This window comes from Papilio machaon, chromosome 4 (genome assembly GCF_912999745.1).
Source record: "Papilio machaon chromosome 4, ilPapMach1.1, whole genome shotgun sequence".
Lineage (NCBI taxonomy): Eukaryota > Metazoa > Arthropoda > Insecta > Lepidoptera > Papilionidae > Papilio > Papilio machaon.
Genome location: NC_059989.1, coordinates 2,194,473 through 2,215,962, shown reverse-complemented (window position 1 = coordinate 2,215,962; position 21,490 = coordinate 2,194,473). Strand labels below are relative to the sequence as shown.

At 33.3% G+C, this 21,490-nt stretch overlaps 1 protein-coding gene across 1 annotated transcript; it reads right to left on the bottom strand.

Moving 5' to 3' along the window:
- Positions 1-153: 153 nt before the first annotated feature.
- LOC106718540 (TRPL translocation defect protein 14) lies at positions 154-21,093 on the bottom strand. Its single transcript, XM_014512655.2, has 9 exons — positions 20,856-21,093; positions 20,605-20,672; positions 20,118-20,155; positions 19,700-19,737; positions 6,867-6,995; positions 5,694-5,830; positions 2,238-2,785; positions 1,547-1,737; positions 154-599 (listed from the first exon to the last, which is right to left on the bottom strand). The coding sequence occupies exons 1-9, from the start codon at positions 20,902-20,904 to the stop codon at positions 319-321; spliced, it is 1,479 nt and encodes a 492-aa protein (XP_014368141.1). The 5' UTR covers positions 20,905-21,093; the 3' UTR covers positions 154-318.
- Positions 21,094-21,490: the final 397 nt, after the last annotated feature.

Genomic DNA, 21,490 nt, shown 5'->3' with positions numbered 1-21,490 from the left:
ACTGTGTAAAGGCACAAACAATATAAACGAGTTTACATCTCGATATTGCAATCATTTAGTTTTGCACTGCGCAAGTGTTTTATATATTATTCAGGAAAATATAAAAATAGATTTCATTTGACTTTTATAAAATTACACAAATATACAATTACATGAAACTGATCGAATTGCAATAGCGGTAAAGAAGTCATTTACTAGACATGATTTTTTTCACTTTATTTAACCTTAACTTCTATGAAATTTTCATGTGTATATTGAAATATTATAAAGAGGAATTTTATAAAGTTGTAATTCTAGAATACATTTAGTAGTGTTTAATTAAGTCTTAAGAGCGACTTTCTTGGGTATCTTTGGTGTTCTCATATCACCGTGACTCTTGAAGTTACTGAGCTCAGAGTCGTGAGCTTTGCCGTTCATGACGAGCCCGTTGGCGAGGGGACCGTGCCCGTTCCTCTTGTGGTGGCCGTTCACCTTGCCCTCACAGCCGTTCATCTTTTCAGCGTGGCCGTTAACTTTATCTCCACCACAGCCATTCATCTTATCGCTATGGCAAATAAATTTGTCACCGGCGTGACCATTCATACTCCACCTAGCTTGTCCTGATAAACCAAAACAAAAATATAATAACGCCAGTTCATTTATAAAATCCATTAAAACACTGGCAAAATTGTGTTTATAATACATAATAAACTTCCAAAAATATATTGATCCTTGGCATCGGTTAGTCAGTGATAAAGGAATCATCGGATGTGACAAAATCAGTGCTCTCTCTGGCCGCACTGTAGGCCTTCGCATCTGCAAAACGACGTGTGGCTTAGTGGTTGCTGAAGCCCCTCGGGCCGCTAACACAACTCTAGCGCTAACAAACACGATAGTACGGTACGGTGCAACACTTCCTGTAGACGGACAGTCCACAACATCTACTTACATTTACTAACAGGAGCACATCAAATATCTATATAAGGAAGATCTATTATGACTAATACACAATTACGCCAGTGTTCATAATAATGACATGCACAAATAATGCAAATTGTATAAATATATCATAATTCTTTGATATATGCGTGAATATGTTGACTGAGTGCACATGAACATGAATATAGAGCAAATAAAATGATAGCGTCGTGTTAATACAAATGAAATTTTATGTCAATATATTTGTTTTTTAAATATAAAATATTTTCCTATCATAGTTTATTATTTAACAAATCGAATTTTTCCGAGATTTATGTATGATAGAAAATTAAAACTAAATGAATTAAGACATTGGGACAAATAAAACTGTTTTAAAACATGATATTATTCAATAAAATTATTGTTTTTACATAAAATTTCTTTTGTATTTGTATGTTTAATTCAATAGAATAATAATGAAAAAGATAATAGCATGCAAAAAGAACGATACTTGTGCGATTATGAAAATGATTGCCTTCCAAATACAGTATTATTTTAACTTTGTATAAATATATGCTTTTTTTATTTAAGTCAAATAATACGATAATTGGAATTAAATAAAGGACATGTGGATATGCAAAATACTTGCCATTCTTATCGCTGCCGGAGTAATACTTTTTTGATGTCTTCCAATCTTCTTTTAGCGATAAGTTATACATAGAGTAGGCGGGGTCTCCGGTCACTTCTTTCTCTATGGTAAGGAATTTGGGCAATGATTCTAACAGCGCGTCTTGATCGTACGCGGCGCTGTAAGTTTCAAGCAACACTAGGCCACGACACCTGAAAGTTAATCAAATATCGTTTTAAAGTAGATTTTCAATAACTATTCTAAAACGCCTCAGTTCTCACGAGTGTGCTCACTCATGTTATTTACTAAACAAAAAAGAAATGCCACAAAATGAAATTAAGATAAAACATATTGCGGATGTCCATGGGCGTCGATGAATACCTTAGTGTTCCCGCCGCTCGTTTGCCTCCTTCTCTAATAAAAAAAATATGTATCACACAAAAATCCCCTTTTTTATATTATAACGTGGCAAACGAGCATGCGGTCGCCTGAATACGCCGAAATAGCGAAACGATCGCTACCCATGAACATCTGCAAGAATAGATGCGTTGCCTACCTATAATCAACACAGTGAAATGATTTCCCCTTCCTACTCCCCTCCTCCGCCAAATCCACTTCCCCTTCGCATCATTACCTTATGAGAAAAATTAGGTCATATTGTCACGGCTATCTTTTTTAAAGACAGTATAAAGCAGGGTTGTAGTTAACTAACCTGGGATGTGTTGGCTGCCTGTAGATATCCAACTGGTAGTACTGATTGTTGTATATGAAGCAGCGGCGCTTCTTGAATATGGTGAAGTGGGCGTCATCGCGCTGCGGCAGCTGGTTGAGGTAGTCGCGGTGCGTGAGCTGAGTACGAACCTCCACCGACTGTCCATTGCTCGGGTGGAACTTCCTCACCGTGTGGATGTAAGACCAGTGGCCCTTCTGACCGCGCTTGCGAAGTCTGACCTGAGCTTTACGGAAGTCGCTCTGCAAGTAATTATGCACCACATCGAAGTCCTGGAACGGTGGGAACTCCGTGTCCGGTGGTAAGGGAGTCTTGACGAGGAACTTGCGCTTCTTCGAGTTGACATTGAGTCGGTCGCCGGTATCTATTCCGATGCGTTGACACACGCACGCGATGAGACGGTTCATCTTCTTATCGAAGTCGGTGGAATTGTCTATGACGTCGAAGTACGGATGGCCGACCCACGCCGCGGCTGCATTGTAGTCCAATTCCCGCGCTAACTCCACGCCTTCGGATCTGCACGCGTGGTCCTACAACAACAACAAATTACAATGTAATTGTGTGATACGTCAGATGATCATTTGACATTGCGACATCACTCAATACAAGTTTACTTAGCAACTAAGCAAACAGTGTAATAAATATATATTTGTAATGTATTTATAATTGCTTTATGCATATATGACAAAATGCTTTGAGAAGTTTATACAGTATATGTCTATAACACTAGATTGATATTGAAGGTCGTTTAGTTAATTATTTTTATAAGAATGCAGTCACAGAGTAATGATTTATAGATATTACATTATAAATTAAATAAGCATTCTTATAAACATACTAGCTGTCGCCCGCGACACCGTCTGCGCGCATTCAAAAAAAACTTATGGTATGAAAAATAGACGTTGGCCGATTCTCAGACCTACTGAATATGCTCACAAAATTTCATGAGAATCGGTCAAGCCGTTTCGGAGGAGTACGGGAACGAACATTGTGACACGAGAATTTTATATATTAGGTCCTTACATATGAAATTGGCGTTTTTCGTACTGGCCACTTTAATCACGAATTTTTCCTCTTTGGTAAGGAATTCCAAATTCAAATTTGTACAGCTATAGACTCATGTATTTGTGGTTCGATGACCGTCATTCATTTGTTTTTTTTCTTCTGTTTTTTTCTGTTTGCGTCACTCATTTTACAAAATGGAAAACTTAAAATATCGCATTATTTACGAGTACGAGTTCCGCCGTGGCACTAGTGCTGCGGAAACGACTCGAAGGGTGAATGATGTGTATGGCGGTCGTGTTGCAAAAGAAAACACAGTTCGTTTTTGGTTCCAACGTTTTCGTTCTGGAAATTTCGATCTGCAGAACAAGCCCTGTGGACGGCCTGAGACTCAAGTTGATAATGAAGAGTTGAAGGCTATTGTGGAAGCGGATCCATCGCAAACCACGTCCGAGTTAGCTGCAGGCTGCGATGTTAGTGATAAAACTGTTTTAATTCACTTGAAGCAAATTGGGAAGATTAAAAAGCTTGAAAGGTGGGTACCTCACGAATTGACTGAAGCAAACCGGCAAACGCGCGTCGACTGTTGCGTTACATTACTAAACCGGCACAATAATGAAGGTATTTTAAACCGAATCATTACCTGTGATGAAAAATGGGTTCTTTACGATAATCGGAAGCGCTCAGCGCAATGGTTGGATCCTGGCCAGCCAGCCAAATCCTGCCCCAAGCGAAAATTAACCCCAAAAAAGTTACTTGTAAGCGTTTGGTGGACTAGTGCCGGTATTGTTCATTACAGTTTTCTCAAATCTGGCCAGACTATTACGGCTGATGTCTATTGTCAGCAATTGCAAACCATGATGGAAAAGCTAGCGGCTAAACAACCTAGGCTGGTCAATCGCTCCACGCCACTGCTGCTTCACGACAACGCTAGACCACACACTGCGCAACAGACGGCTACTAAATTAGAAGAGCTTCAATTGGAAAGTCTAAGACATCCTCCGTACTCCCCGGACCTTGCTCCAACAGATTACCATTTTTTTCGAAATTTGGATAACTTCTTGCAAGGGAAAAAATTCAACTCCGATGGGGCAGTCCAAATCGCCTTCAAAGATTTTATTGATTCCCGTCCGACTGGTTTTTTTAGTAAAGGGATCAATGAACTACCTATGAGATGACAAAAGTGCATAGAAAATAATGGTTCATACTTTGATTAATTAAATATATTATATTAAAAAATATTCGACTTTTTGTTCCTCCCATACAAAACGCCAATTTCATATGTAAGGACCTAATATAAGATTTCCATAATCTATTCACAGTACAAATAATACAGCATAGTCGTGGAATACCAACGAACGAGTTGAAGAATGAAGTGTTTAAAAATTTAATATTTTTTTAAAATTCAAATAAAAAAAATTAACCTGTACACGAGTCACCAAGATCAAAATAGCATATCTTACTTTGTTTATGTGGTTTATGATAAAACTTGATCTATATTATGAATTTCATAACATCATAATCTCTGTATAGACAGTTATCGCGGACAGTCCGTCATATTGCGCATGGCTTTTGGCCAGAAGCGATACATCAATGTCATCAGTGGCAGTGGCAGTATTAATGGCAAGTCATGCATACCACTAAATATCATATCACATGTCAATTGAATGACGAAAGAAAGCCATGGCAAATGTGTTTACATGGGATCACGCGGCAAACCATGCGCTTTACATTTATAATTTACAAGCTGTTGCCCGCGACTCCGTCCGAGCGGAATTGATAAAAAAAAACTTAACTAGTAGCTTATGTGTTCTTCCAGGCTAAATTCTACATCTGTGCATATTTCAGGGAGATTCATACAGCCGTTTTTGATATACTTTGTAACAAACATCCATCCATCCATCCAAAATTTCGCTTTTACAATATTAGTAAGATACAATGTATTCAAATGATATAAATAAATAACAGATTCACATGTTGAATAATGACATAAATGTGACAAAGCGAATCATTACCATACTCAATTATTTGGCAAATGGAGGGAGATATAGAACGACTTCCAACTCAGACTAAATTGCTCACATGTTCACTTTATCATATGCCAATGAAAAAAAAATTTTTATTAAATAATTTAAAATATAATAATTTTCATGCACTTCGATATTTTCAGATTTAACAAAGAACATGCATTCGAAAGGCTATCTTGATTTAATAATCAAAAATTACTATTACTAAAAGGGAATTTCCCTCATATGTGAATCGAATGAGTCACATCTCGCATGCGAATATTTTTAAACATGCAAGTCTAAGTAAAAAAAAAACTCAACCTCATACAACAATATACAGGTAAATCTTACCAATAGCATACCAAAACAAAAAAAAAAAACTATTATATAAAGTTATACCAGGGTTAGTAATATTTCTTGTTGCCCTTACCTCAGTTGAATAAAAGTCCTCCGCACCATTCGCAGCTGAGACCATGTGAACTATTTGATTATATCTGTTGTCGCGCAGTTCAACGCTGTTCCAATTGTTGGTATTCAACATCTCCTCCCACTTCTCCTTTGAAATAACTGCAATGGAGAACGAATTTTTATAAGAAATCACGTGATGATTTTTATCGTCAAAGTCACATGATTATGCTGCAGGGGACGGAAACGTATAATTTTAAATACTGACATTACAACAGAATAAGCGCAACATGTACGAGCACAAGCCACGTCATCGCTGTAGTTAAACAAGATCATAAAACTTAGCAATTTAATATCGAATTTAAGAGAAGAATTGAAATGTATAGTCAAATATTCATCCTTTTAATTAAGTCTTAATTAAAAGTAAGTTATATAGCTTAAACCCACTCCAAGTACATACGATTTGATGTTTTCTTTGTAAATTTAGAGTAGTCAGGCACACTAACATAAAACCTGAAATACTTATAAAATAGCTTCTACATAAATAAGTTATCAATTGTTCGTGAAAAGTATCTAACTTGAAATTTATATTTTTATCTTTTGTCAAATTCAATGTCGAAATTTCAGAATGTGCAATTTCTTCCGGAAATTTTATCTTCACGTGAAAAGATACATATTCGCTATCAATAAGGTTTGATAGCATCTCTAATCGCTAACAAAACTTTCAGACGCATTATTTTGAAAGTGACCGAAAACATTACGTGTTTGGCGCCAGACGTCCGACCTTTCCTAATGCCAACCTAGATATAAATTTGATAGACATACTGCAAAGGCCAGATAATTCTACGTACTATAAAGATAAGGTTCAAGATCGTACAACTAGACGATATAGTGCGGATGTTGTATAAAACCTCCATTGTAGGGCATTGAACTTCTCGACAAATGCGTATTGCCTCTGTAGAGTATAACTTGACCCTAGCATTGAGATTTATAAAGGGAAATTTATAATCCAACTAGCTGTCGCACACGACTCCGTCGGCACAGGATAAAAAAACCTATGTCTTCTCACATACTATGTTTTACATCTATGCTAAATTTCAGCGAGATCCATGCAGCCGTTCTGAAGGTACCTTTCAACAAAAATCCATCCATCCAAACATTCGCATTTATATTTTTAGTAAGATTTTTATCAACTTACATGCACTAGCGTCCATGGCGCCACGATCACAGATTATGAGGCAATTTCTCTGACAAGTTCTCCCCAACTCGAAAAACGTATTCTCAATTTGAATCATAGTTTTCAATAGGTTTTCTTGGAACTTCACCGCTGTAACAATAAAAATAAAAAATCAATTAAAGGTATATAATTAAAAAATATATAATCATATGTGTATTTGTGGTAATGAGTTAAGGATTATACAAATATTCTTGGCTAGGATCACAACGTCATAGACAAATGACTTTGGCGTCAGTTGAACGTCCTTCTGTCCCGCCGACTTCGACATAAAAAATGTAGATTACACGATGTGAAAAGGTCATTTTTAATACTTATATCGGTCATGTCACATGATACAGTTGGACTTTATTTTCTAGAACAATATCCAGCAATTTGCTTATTTGAAACCTCGCCAACGAGCAGCCAAAACAAACACGACTAAGGTTGACTACAGACGGCCGGAAGGCGGTGTCATTGACAATGGCGACGTAATGTTATGAGCTCTAATTACGGGTTCGTGTACTGTGAAGTTCCGAACAAATAAATGGTTGTGGTGTGAATGTTTGAATATTACTTCAATGTTAATTTAATTTATCATATTTAAAACTATCTTATATATCCAGTATTTATTTAGGGTTCACAGCTTGCACCTATTACATGCGCTACATACAGCATGACACTTTATTACGATGTTCCTTTTGAATCCGAAAGTGTTAAACAAATATTAAATAAAATAATATACAATTATAAAAAAAATCAAATAGCCATAACATCTCGATATTCTTCGAATTAGTTAAACAAACTAGTTAAAATAATAAAATGATAGATTAATTGTGATAAGAGGCCCAACTGTTATTATTTATATAACCTTACGTCGTGCGAGTCATGTCCAATCAGTTGCAAATTATAAACGATAGTTGTCTTTACTAGATATATCCAGATTCAGCAAAAGCCGACACTACATTGAATTCGAAGAAACATATAAACGATAACATACTATTAATATATACTTTGTACTACTTAATGATCATAATATGTAGAGAAGTGAAAATTCATTCAACATAGTATGCTAATAAAAAATAACATATCAAGTTAGAACATAATAGTGATAACATATTGCTTAGTTACAAAGACGTAATAGATGTGAATTACGTTGCCTATGTAATATGAAGATTATTGTACCACGTGTAACGCAAGAAAATTGTGCTTTACATTATACACTAATAGGCGCAGTGTACATGTACAAATAACTTGCCTACAACGGATAAAGTTTTAACTAAATACCTTGTTGCTAATTACCAGTGTAAATAACAGCAAGCTTTAGATATGTAGTTTTCACCAAAGGAAGAGTTCGTTTATAATTCTGCACTGGTCACGAGAATGTACTTAGTTACATTATTGTCCACGAGTTGTTAATATCTAATGTTTATTTAGCCTTTGCCTTCAATATAATAATTCGTATGTAATTCTGCGGACATCTATTTGTCACTTATGTAACATCTGAGTAAAAATCTTAATAGACCATCTGTACTTATAAATCAAAATTAATTTGCAATTTGAATTTACTTAAAAATATTTCCACTAATAGGTCACGTTTAATGAATATGTTATAAATGAGATTTTAAAAGTTTATGTTAAAAGACAAAATATTTCGACCACTAAGGATTTCTAATAAGTATGACGTGATACACTTTTAACAGAAATCAACTTTATACTGCAAACTAATTTAAACCACGAACTTTTGTCACGGACAAGTCAATTGCTTAGTAAAAAAGTTTCGTCGGCCGCCTATTTGCGTACAAATTACAAAAAAAAAATTAAAATACATCCTTGTACGATATTGTTGAAAATATAACTTTTGAATATTTCATTGGGCATTTGACTTCCTAAAGGTGATAACGTTATAATATAATGTTAATAGAAATTAATTTGGTAAACGTAACAAAAATGTTTTGCAACCCATCGGAGCACAGTCAATGTAACTTTTTTATTCCAGAGAAATTAATTACCACCTAATAATATAATGTATTATTTATGTTTCGTAGATCTTAAATTGAACGTGTTAGAATTGTTATTAAAACGGCAAGTAACTATTGTATAGCGGATGACTACGAATTGTCTTGACTAGTATTAACTAGCCTAAATGTGGGTTTCTCAAGACCATAATCGTTTAAAACATATTGTATTCCGGTTTCGTCAAAGATGACGAGAAACCAACGGTTAGTTTTCCCCTAAAAATCTTAAATGTCAAAAACGAACAATACGCAATAAACTCCAGAAGTTGGTGGTAAGTTGACCTCGATTTTCATATTTTGTTGAAATGGAAAAACAATTTCGCATATCTGTTTCTGCAAATGTAATATGAATATATTGAACCGTATCGCTGTGGAAGTATGTATTGTAACATGACACTGTAAAACAATATGATTTCATATATAATTTCGCAATAGTTTTAATGTCAAGTTGTATCAGCAAATCTATGTAATGTTAAACAATCGTTAAAACTGGGTCATTTGTTTAATAACAGTAAATAATATTGTAATCAATAAATCTTTTAAAATAATTTCTTATTAGAAAGATTATCGCAATTTTCAAGAATTTAATCAAAGTCGTTCAGAGAAATGGCGATCTTAAGTTAAATGCATCTTATTTTAAAAACGCAAAGACGAACGTAATTTTGAAATTAAATAAATACTAGCTGTCCCACGCGACTCCGTCCGCGCGGAATTATATCCAACAACCAAACATTTGCATTTATAATATTAGTATTAGTAGTATAGTATTTGCAGTAAGATTAGTATGATAAAATTTTAAAAGGATAAAAACATTACCCTCCTGTCTGTAGTGTAAAAAAACTTACTATACCAAGCAAACAACCGGCAAAGTGTTGACAAAATAGGCAATATAAGCTTCACAAAAACTATTCGCTCATTCTGAATTGAATTTGTTTCTATATTTTTTGCGTATTTACTTCATCGACAATTTCATTCTAGTAGACATTATTTATTTAAGTTTAATTTTTTTTATATATTACAAGGTGACAAACGAGCAAGCGGCCACATGAATAAGACGGCCATAGGACATACGCAATTGCAGATGCGTTGCCTACCCTCAATCGACGAAGGAGGAGACGCACAAAAAGAGAATATTAAAATTTATGAGAACCCTTTTCAGACTGTCTATTTCTTCCTTAAAATACACAATGATGAGCAAATTTAAGCAAAATATTGAATATATCATTTGTCTATTATGGGTTAAACTCATTATGTGTTGATTGCGTAACACAGATAGCGTGTAATGTATTAAGAGTTACCGTGAACTTGATATAAAACATTATTGCGACGCGAGTGACGTAACTAGATGATATATATTGTATTGTTCACACATACAGTATATAGATTTTTATCAGATAAGAAATAGAAATAAGTACCACAGGACCAGTGTGTTTTCCTTCTCCGTAAGTCGGATAAATAAAATGTACATATGAAATTCGAAAATTACAATTATTACATGACGGGGATCGAACCTGTATATTTCTGTACAGTCAGGTTAAGAGCTTAACAACTGCGCCACTGACGCTCTGTGCAACGCAAAATATATACATGTGTGAAGGTTTCGTTATGCTGTTCCACTGGCGTAAGACATCTTTCTATAAATACAACTTATTATTTATAAAAACATAACGTAACCAGAAATATAAATCAAATTAGGTAAAGTAGAAGGAACTTGTAAAAGTAATTGATGTAAACTAAACAAAAACTGAATATCGTGACCAGTAAGTGACAATAGAAACGGAATAGTCCTTGAATTCGACTTCTTGTAACAAAAACATCTGGAAAATTGAATTATATTATTGAACCGAGACATTACATGATTTTAACCTAATTTAATTATAGACTAGCTGCCGCCTGTGACTACGTTCGTGCGATTTATAATATCAATAAGAAATAAGATTACTTGTTAAAATGTATTTTTATTAATATTCTAGCTTTATTTATTTTACTCATATTTTGGTTGCTAAAAAATTATATTACACTATGGGTCCATTAAGTTACATTATAAAAATAAAGCGTCAAATTAATGGATAGAATTCATAAATTATTTTGTCATCTTCCATTTAACCGACCTTTATCATCAACTTTAAAATTACACACGTTTACTAAATTTAATATCTTTTACAATAGATATGTAATTATTAGACAACAATGCTTGTCATTGTCGTTAACAAGAGCCTATTCAATGTTACGTAATACAACTTAACGTGGTTAGTGCTATCTACGACTTAAAAACAAAACCGACGTAATTAGAAGGATTCTGATTATTCCAGAATGTCTGATAGCCATTTTCATGTTATTAACTACTAGCTTTTACCCGCGACCCCGTCCGCGCGGAATAAAAATAGAAAACGGGGTAAAAATTATCCTATGGCCGTTTCCTGGTTCTAAGCTACCTGCCCACCAATCTTCAGTCAAATCGATTCAGCCATTCTTGAGTTATTAATAGTGTAACTAACACGACTTTCTTATATATAGATATAAGGACTTTTTAGGCAGTTCTCAATTAATTATTTTTTACTGATACAACCTTTAAAGAATATTATTAAGCGACCAATTTCGAATCCAACTTTATAGTAACTTAATTAAAGAAAAACATATAAATATTACTTTGATACATCTAGAAAGTCAGTTTAATACTAAAATATAAAACCTTAATCTTACAAGTTCATCGACTCAAAAAGAAATAATTCTTGCTCTCAGAATATCAACGTTTTACTCAATTACTTTAAATGACAGAATATTTACGACAAGATACTATAAAAATGGAGTAAAACCCATTTAGCGTAATTGAGTTTGTAAAGGTTAAAGGGATTACTTTCTAACCAAGGTCGTGACGTAGATAAATGCGTTATATATAGGTATTGCAGTTATATACACCTGCTAAGTAATGTGTTTCTAAAGATAGCGTTATCAACAAGAACAATTAGATATTAACAACATTTAATAACAACAACAGTTAAGATAATATTTTAGTTGAAATATTTTCCTTTTAAATTGCTTTTTATGCTTCCACTGCTCTTATTATGTTCAGACCAAAACGGTAGACATATTAAGGAACCCCCTTTCCTTGGGTTTATAAGAAAATTATAGCCCAAGTATGATCAGTAGATCTTCCTAAGACTCGAGACTCGAATGGGGGGAGAAATTTATAAAAGGAAAGAAATCACGAAAAGTCGCGAGGAGGGGGGAGGCGCTAAAATTCATCCGTATTTATATTCTCGCTGATGATGTAAACTTAAAAAATAATTTAGTAATATTTTGAAAATACCAATATTAATGTATACTAAAAAATACACCTCACCACAAATTATCAAAGTGCAAGTCAAAAGTTGCTAAAAACATCACGTGATTGATGAACGACCCTTGACAATATGTCAAAAGTGACATATAGCCAACAAGGATATCTGACCCGGTGTCAGAGGCCCCGCTATCACGGTTAATTCCGTCACAAATATATAAAACATTTTTAGACACAAAACATTCCATAAAAGAAAAAAAATACATGAAACCTACAGAACAAGGAACTTATGACACTTTTTAACATTGACAGGGTGTAGTGAGCTGTCATAAATTAATTTGACTTATGCCCACCGGGTCAGACAACGTTTTCGTGTATCGAAACAGACAATGTATCGATTAAAGATTAGTAGCATTTTAATTTTAAATATAATAGATGTAAAGAAAAGAGGACCTCTTTTCTTTTAGTCCATATTAAATTTATATAGATATATCTTTTTTTTTTTCATTCAAGCATAGATAATAGAAAAAGTGTCTCAGTAAAGCACCTACCAGACAATACTTTATTGATACAATATTAATTTGGTTTACGACAATAATTTAATGAAGCATAGAAAGTGGTAAGGGCAATATTGAATGCTTATCTACATGATAATCTTTATGTGATCGTAGTTAATCGATAAATGTTTCGAGGGTCAATGACTTTTAATGAACGACGAGTTATATTAGCTAATAAATTTTCATGATAACAGAATAGACAAAACAGTAGCCCGAAATCTATATATACAAAAGAAAGTCGTGTTAGTTACACTATTTATAACTCAAGATCGGTCGAACTGATTTAGCTGAAAATTTATGGGGACGTAGCTTAGAACTAGGAGACGGACATAGGAACTTTTCTATCTTGTGTGCATTTATTTTATTCCGCGCGGACGGAGTCGCGGGTAAAAGCTAGTTATTGATTAATTTTTGAAGACCCAGCAAAAGTAGATTTCTATACATACTTGTGATATGGGACTAAATGCAACTGAAATTAATTGAAAAATTATACGCGGAATCATTGGTTTTATTGAATACACTGAAATCCTGACAGTTTCATCAGACACAAAAGGTTTTTGTTTGCCAAAATTATTTACTGCAGCAGTGTACGATACACTGCTTTAAAATCAAGGAGTGATTGACAATTTCAGACAAACTTAGCTTGTCAATATAATGTCATCTAAGTGCTGTGGGTATTTTTGTAACCTATCTTTGTTCTTTTAGATTACATATTATTGGGTAGTTTTAAAAAATCATATTGTTGAAATTTGAATGAAATCGTACGTTTTCCAAATCCTTTAGTCCCCTTTTCGAATATCATGATGTTAATCATATAACTAAAACGCACATAAAAAAATTTGCCTTTTCGATCAAGCTAGCAAATATCAACAAGATAAAAGTTCGTTAAGTCATTAAAAAAATTTCTAAGTCAAATGCAGTTAAAAATAATTTTACGTAAAATACAACCGTAGGCGAAAACAAAACATCCTGAGCGCAAGACCGGATGCGATGTAAATAAAAATTTACTGCATAATTTACTTTCAAGTGTGGAAACATACTGCGCAACGTGAAATGCATTGACGACGTAGGCATGCAGGTGGCTCGCTTGTTAACATTCTCCGACACTTCATTTACAATTTAAACACCGGGCAAAGATAAGGCAGGATTCATAATGTAATAGGAACAGTTACTGAAGCATTTAAGATTGGCAACTTAGAAGACCCTTAATGTAGATTTCGCATACTAGATCTATCTACTAAAGGACTCTTTGTTGAAATTTAAAAATAAAAAAACGTTCCAAACATTCCCAATTGCAGCAGACCGAACGGTAAATATCATCATTTCTATATATTAAAGAGCAAAGTTATATAGATTTCTAGATATCACAGTGGGATTTACCGAGAGCAATGGCGAACGTTCAAACGCACTTTGAATATGCTTCAACTAGATTTTTTTAAAGATTAAATATATTCGGATTGGATTTCTATCAACTGACAAGATAATGTCATGTTTGAATTCGTGTGACATACCCTTCGTGGAATTGATCGTGCCCCTATATATAAACATAGCATGATGTTTAATTTTACTTATTTCCATATTAGTATTCTACAAACGAAAGGAAAGACAAGTAACAGAATTACTGTTTTGCGTGCCGCTGTACCGGGTTCGAAGGCAACGTTCGACAATCGTGTACTAAACGAATTTACGTTATAATAAAAATTGGATAAATTTACTGCAGCGAGTTTCGTAAACATGTGTAGTTTGCATAACGAACTATAATATCTCGGCAATTGTTTATTAATCGACATTTATCTTGGCCTGCAGCTTTGTTAGAAATCGCAATAATTCATATAAACAAAACAAATACTAATACCTTGGCCTTCAAAGTAATAGCGTTAGATGATTTAGCATTAAAAAATAAATTTAAGATTTGTTTCGTGTTCGGCCATTTTTCTGAAAGTAGATTTGGATGCACTGTCGACAATCCTTTGTATCCTGAACTAAATAAGGTATATTAACTGTTATAAATATGTAAAGTCTTCGTTGCGTTAGAACAAAAGGTATTATCTATAATTGATTCGTTCATCAACGCTACCTCATTTATTACATAAGGCACAAGCATTAGTAACTGTATGTTATCATATTCTACGCTTCAACAAATGTCACAATAAACTGAACAATGTTGGAAAACTACCACTTTTTAAAAGAATACTATGAGCCATATCAATAGCTTACGTTTTAGATATCTACACGTAATCTAGATTCTAGGTGGAAATTTACGAAAAATCTATTTCTGTCGCTCTCTTTTAACATACTTTCCGACTTATTTACATTCAATAAATTTTCAAAGTAGGTAAACTAGCCATGTCACTAATTCAGAAACTATATAAATTAGATAACAATGTCTGTTTGTAATTTTGGCAACCGTACTAAAACGCCACTCAAGGCATGACGCGGTCGCTCAAGAAGATTTCATTTAACGCTTTTGTTTTACGTCATCGGGGGCACAACATTGGCACTACAGAAATAGCCAATCAACGATATTCCACACATAAACATTTCAACAGACAAATTACATGGATAATGAACTTCAAACCAAATGTTTAAAAATAACAAAGTAGGCTGTGGCTCTCTAGCCTACAATGATTCGATACAGTGTCGCCTCAAAATCAGTACATGACGATACAATAGTATGACGTCATATATACGTCTATAGTAGCTTATGAAAGATGTCATGCGAATATCATTTGGTAGCGTACAACGGAGTCAAATGAAAACTAGCGTACGTACAGCAAGGGCCAATGGCCACTCACCCCCGTCGCCCCGGCCCGCCTGCGCCACCGCCGCAGCGGTGCAACGTTTGCATTGCGTTGGACAAAACTCGCCTGAAACACTTTTGGGCAACGTCCCTATAACATAGCTCTTATTTCAATATCACCGCTTTAAGTCAAACAACCTTAAAATAGATGTTCCTACGTTGTTCCACAGAACCTTTAATTACAAATATGAATAGGCGAATTTCTGTAGCACCAACAGTCTTTTTGCCAACACCTCGTTTTAACTATGGGCGATTCAGTATTGGTTGAAAAACATTGCTCAACGTTTCAATAACAGTTTGTACATGACAAAAACTTCTATCATTATTGAATAATGTCATTTGAACTATATTGGAACAACGCTAGGTACGCCATAGCATTGTAAAAATATTTGAGGCCATGAAACAAACACGAGGCCGCTTTGAAATTGAAAATTTCGCAACGATTCGATATAATTACGACGACAAAGTTTTCTTGGGTTATTTCGTTACAAATAGAACCGATTATTTTTAACCGCGGTACGTTTATTGCTTGCAAAGAAAACGTTCGTAAATTTATGTAACAATAACGTTATTGTTGGCAAAATTTCTTGCTCTATATTATGATAATACTGTGGATGAAATAGACAAAGTTTCTGTATGTATAATGCAAAAACAACATTTAATTGACACAAAACGTATGCAGTTTTAGTTCGCTTAATCATGGTTGACGTCAGTGTACGTAATTTCATGGTATTTGCTAACAAACATATAGGTAAATAGGAATAAAACTTTGTACAGAGTACACAAATTTCCTAGTGCAGGGATGACGAACCAATGGCAAGCGAGCCATACTTATACGGACTCCGAAAAAGTGTGAAGTAGGTATTATGTAGGGAAGTAGGTGTATGAGCAGCGAACGCGAGTGATCCCTCTACTATGAAATGTTCCAATTAATCATAAATTCAACAATTTGATGGCTACAAAACATTTCTTTAGAAAAATGGCATTTTGATACCGAATTTTCGCCGCCATCCATATCCTAGTGTGTTTGCAATTGCATCGTATAAAGCAGTTTTTTTTTTTTTTTTTAAATTAATTTACAGCTCAGTTTTATTATTTTATGTACCCATAACTCAACGTCATCAACAAACATTATGAAACCTGGCACAGTAAATTATTACAATGTATTCGTTGGAAATCAAACACAAAATTATTTATTACATCCACTAAATCTAAAATAAAAAAAAACTCTAATTCACATTTCGCGACTCTTGTCTAGTTACCAAATCATAAATGACCTATCATTTAAAACATTTATCATGTGTTATGTTTCCGTCTGAAATCCCTTCATGAATCGTCCACAATGAATCTTTAAAACAGGTTCGGTGCGACTGAATAGAGACATTACGAGATGGAATCGGTTACGACGGGTTGGTTAATTTTATTCAGATCTGTCTTGCTATTTGGTATAGAAGCAATTGTATTCATATAGAATATTCTGGTGCAAACGAGCGTAAATAACAATACATATTACATGTCAACAAATACTGGCAATAGAACTGGATACTAAAGTTTTATTGTCATATATATTGGTGGCTTGCTCATGCCATTATTTTTTACCATACACCTTGAATGGGCTATTGCTCTTTGGCAATATAGAATTAATACTTAAAAAGATATACGAATAAAAAGTTTAAACGAAAAAGATAACTTAGATCGATAGTAGATCATTGAATAATTGAAGAGAAAGATAAAAGAAACGCAAAGACCACCAATGCAATTGTTTATTTAGATTGTTCTAATAACAAACACAGACCTCTAAAACACCTGACTATCTTTGTCAGATTAAAAAAGAAACTTATAGCATAAAAGGAGATTAAATATTGAATAAGAGAGAGAGAGAGAGAGCAATAAGATACATAAGAGTTATGGTTTATTAGTGAATCTCTAGTGAATATGCATACAATTTAATTATAAGGAATAATAGACAAGTTAACTATTACATAATTTGTGTGCTCATAGTACTTAATGTTTTCTTTGTACATTAGAAACCAACTAACAATGTTGTTAACTCGTTTTCTAGAAAATATATCGTAAACTGAGCATGCTTCATATGTGTGAAATAACAATATCCTCTTTTTTAATGGATTTACTAGTAAACATTAAAGTTGGAGTGACAGGAAAAATATGGAAATTATGACATTTCAAAGTATACCGATCCGTTTATGTTATAGAGGTCCAAATGCTGGTTTTATTGTAGTTCCTTACTAATGCCAGCTAGTTATTAACATAATCCAGAAACTAAAAGCAACGTAAATTCTGGCGCACGCCGTAACATAAACAATCTCCATGAAGTGTATGCCTATAAAACATTGAAATCTAAAAAAGCTCATAATAAGGTATACGAAACATTTCTACTTGTGGCAATTGAATATTTTTTTATATTACAAGTTGGCAAACAAGCAAGCGGCCACATGAATTTGCCGAAATGGTGAAGCGACCGCTGCCCATAGACATTCGCAATTGCAGAGGAGACGCACAAGAAGAGAATATTTAACCTTCCATATTTTTTACGCATGATCTTTTACTTCTATCTGCGAATCTGTTATACAAATAAAAATATTTACACGTGCCCCATTGTTTTATAGCTAAACGAACTGTACTGTCACTGATTAGCTTAATCCATTAGATAAAATGCTGTCAAGAGAATCTCATATATGTATAGTAAATAAGTACATAGTATTGCTATCTCGCCGTGAACTTGACCGTAAAGGAAGGCGTCGGTCGATAGCACACGTGATCATCCGTGAAGCCCCATAACGCACGACTCGCTTGCTGCCTATGTTCTATTTATAAATAAATAAACATACGGTGTAGCTAATCTCTTTAAGACCATGAAATAATGTTTTTTTTTTGTAGCTGGCTGATATACTTCGTAGAGGTTGTTGCTTAAATCATAAATCCTTGTTTTATTTTCAGGGGAAATACCTTAAATTTATCGAACAAGAATACTACAAAAATATATCTCTCCAAGTCTGGTCATAATATTATTTGAGAAGATCAAGCGATACTTTAGCCGTTTTCAAATTGTCGTCAGTTCATAGACATACCGACCGAGAGACTCGAGCCTATCCTATCTAAAAATCTCTAAATGATTGCATGTAATGAGATGACAAATAAAAAAACATTTAAACAATTATCAGGAAGATAAAGTTATATCATGATAGACGAGACACGTGAACCAGATACGAGCTTTGAATCCGATGATTTTCGCGAGCCGTAGCTTCCGACGAAAATAAACTCACGTGACCGCTGGCCGTATCTCGTGGCAAAATCACATTTTATCTATTTAAATAAAAAAAATCAAGGAAGATCGAAATGGTCCGTTTTATTATTGACTTTTTGGCAATAGTAATAGGAAACACGTAAACGTCAACCATTTCACAAGCCTTTCAAATTCTCTCATTCAAATACATTTTTAAACAAATTCTTGCAGATTAATTTTTAATTTTAATTGCATATATTTAAACAAAATTACTCTTCTTATGCTAACCTAAATAAACAAGTTATAATTGTTACGAGCTTTTATAACTATGAGTTTCCACTGTAAAAAAACGTTTACAAAACATATTTTCATACCTCTCATATGTAGTGAAACAGAGATATAATATATTTTTGTACAAATTAGCATCAATTTATTTCATCACCATGTTTCAGCAAAAGAAACAGGTTATAAAATATACTTAACAGCTGGTAGAGAAGAATAGACTACAAAAACTTTGGAATAAAGCCAATGAAAAAGACATATTTCTCTCTAACATAGGTCTACCAATTAACAGGCCTATAAAGTTTACAAAGTACAGTCTACAAATAAAATAAGATGCCTACAAAAATTAATGAAACGAGAGTAAAGATAGTTCCACTTCAGATAAAAAACATCAATTAATATATGCCTAAAATATCAATAAATACTATTTATTACTAGTTATTTTATCACATGAAAATCTAAATGCTTCAATGCAATTATGGCTGTTTCAAAATAAATACAATAACAATAAGCATTGTTGATTTGCATTATCCATATAACAAGATTTTAATATCCAATAATGCTTTGTTTTAGTTGACTGTGGAAAAAATCATACAAAACAATAACTGTTAGAGAATAATCAAATAATTTAACTGACCTTCTTCTGGACTGAGATCTCCAAACTTCACACCGCCACTGTAAGAAAAAAATAACATGAAGACAAGCTTTGCATATATTTTAATTGTTTTAAAAGAAAATAAAAAAAAATTTCTATACAACATTCAAAATGATTGTATACACTATAATTTACTTCTTACATTAAATGCAAATACTTCATACATTTTAATTATTGTTTTCCAATCATTTACATTTATACTCACCCATAAGATGAAAATAGTTACATCTCTTAAAGGACATTATAAGAGATCGAACTTTTTTCATTACATAGGTTTATATTAGGAAACATTGTAGACAAAATTTAATATTGATATTATAAAGTTACATTTTAAATAATTTCTATAAAAATAAAGTAACAAAGTTTGAGACTTAATGCTTTTGCCAAGGTTGCTTCGTACCTTAGTAGCACGGTAGCCGTTTCCGGCACTCGGAACACCTGGAAATAAATACATTGTGGAACCATGTTGTATTGGATCTCCAGTTGGAGAAACCATCGGAACAAATTTGAGAAAATTTAACATATACCCTCACCGATATTTGGTCACTTTAAGGATATTATACAACATTGGAAAAGACAACAAGACTATTTTAAGCAGATTCATACAGTTTTAAATTTATTACTTAGAAGCTAAGCTTTCCACATCGAAAAAGTGAATTCCACGTGAAAATTCATTTAACTAAAAGAATATTTTTATTCTACATTTTATATTCAATTTTGAATTGTACTTAATTTATCAGATTACATTTAAATAACAAATGAGACAAGAAAGTGAGTCTCGCAAATTTGCGACGTGTAAGTTACTACTGTTTGCACTGTAATTGTAACTTTGTTATAAATAATTATTCTTTTAATACGATTTATATATTTAATTAGTAAATCCTTACCTTCCATCCCAAGTTTTCGAAGAAAGTGCTAAGACGGGATTGCCCAGTTGTTTTACCGCCACAAGGTCCTGCATAGGTTAAGAAAATACAATGTGGATTTTGTTTTGTATCAGTCCACGTGTAAGACAATATTTATGAAAATTTATTTTGAGATATATAAACAAAAAAGTTTTACACGATTTTATAATTTAAATAAGCAAATATCTTATGACTTTAAATTAATAAGCTTAATATGACAATGATTAACTTACCTCCAGTTAAAACCAATCTATACACAGATTTCTGGGATTGATTCGCCATTTTGATATAACGGAGTTATAAATATGAATATAAATAAAAATTAAATTACACTACCAAATGTATTTGTACTACAAATATCATAAAATTGATAAATATACAACAAAATTAGATGAGGCCATTACAGCGCAAAGCGCTACGCGCATCGCCTGACAGGCGTGCGAACAAATGAAAGAAAAATAAGAAATCGAATAAGAGGAGATTGAAGATTGACTCAACAACTCACTCAAACAGAACGAACAGAACGAATGACTTCAACTTTTAATTGAACAGGGTTGCTATCTATAAAAAAAAAAACAAATTAAAGTAGAAACGTAGAACTTGAAATCAAAAAAAAAAAAAAAATTAAACACGTAAAGTGATTGTAATCTAAGCGCGTCGGTTCATCAACGATGTTAAGAGAAATCGGTTAATTTGCTACTGTGTTTAGATGTGTTCAAATTAAATTGTAAGGAAGCTTGTTTAGATCATAAGTTGCAATTGCTTGTACCTGCATAGAGTTATAATTTGCTTTTCGAGCTGAGAATTGTGAATCACCAGAAAGCTTGCGGCTCGTCGGCTCACATTATTATAGTAAAATAACGAAATA

What these genes read in the sequence shown, in the direction of transcription:
- LOC106718540 (XM_014512655.2), bottom strand. Translation starts at nt 20,904, where the DNA reads ATGGCGAATCAATCCCAGAAATCTGTGTATAGATTGGTTTTAACTGGA. An exon ending in TCGAAAACTTGGGATGGAAG is followed by an intron (nt 20,156 to 20,604) that starts GTAAGGATTTAC and finishes ATTTATTTCCAG; the next exon opens with GTGTTCCGAGTGCCGGAAAC. An exon ending in CTCCGGCAGCGATAAGAATG is followed by an intron (nt 600 to 1,546) that starts GCAAGTATTTTG and finishes TTGGTTTATCAG; the next exon opens with GACAAGCTAGGTGGAGTATG.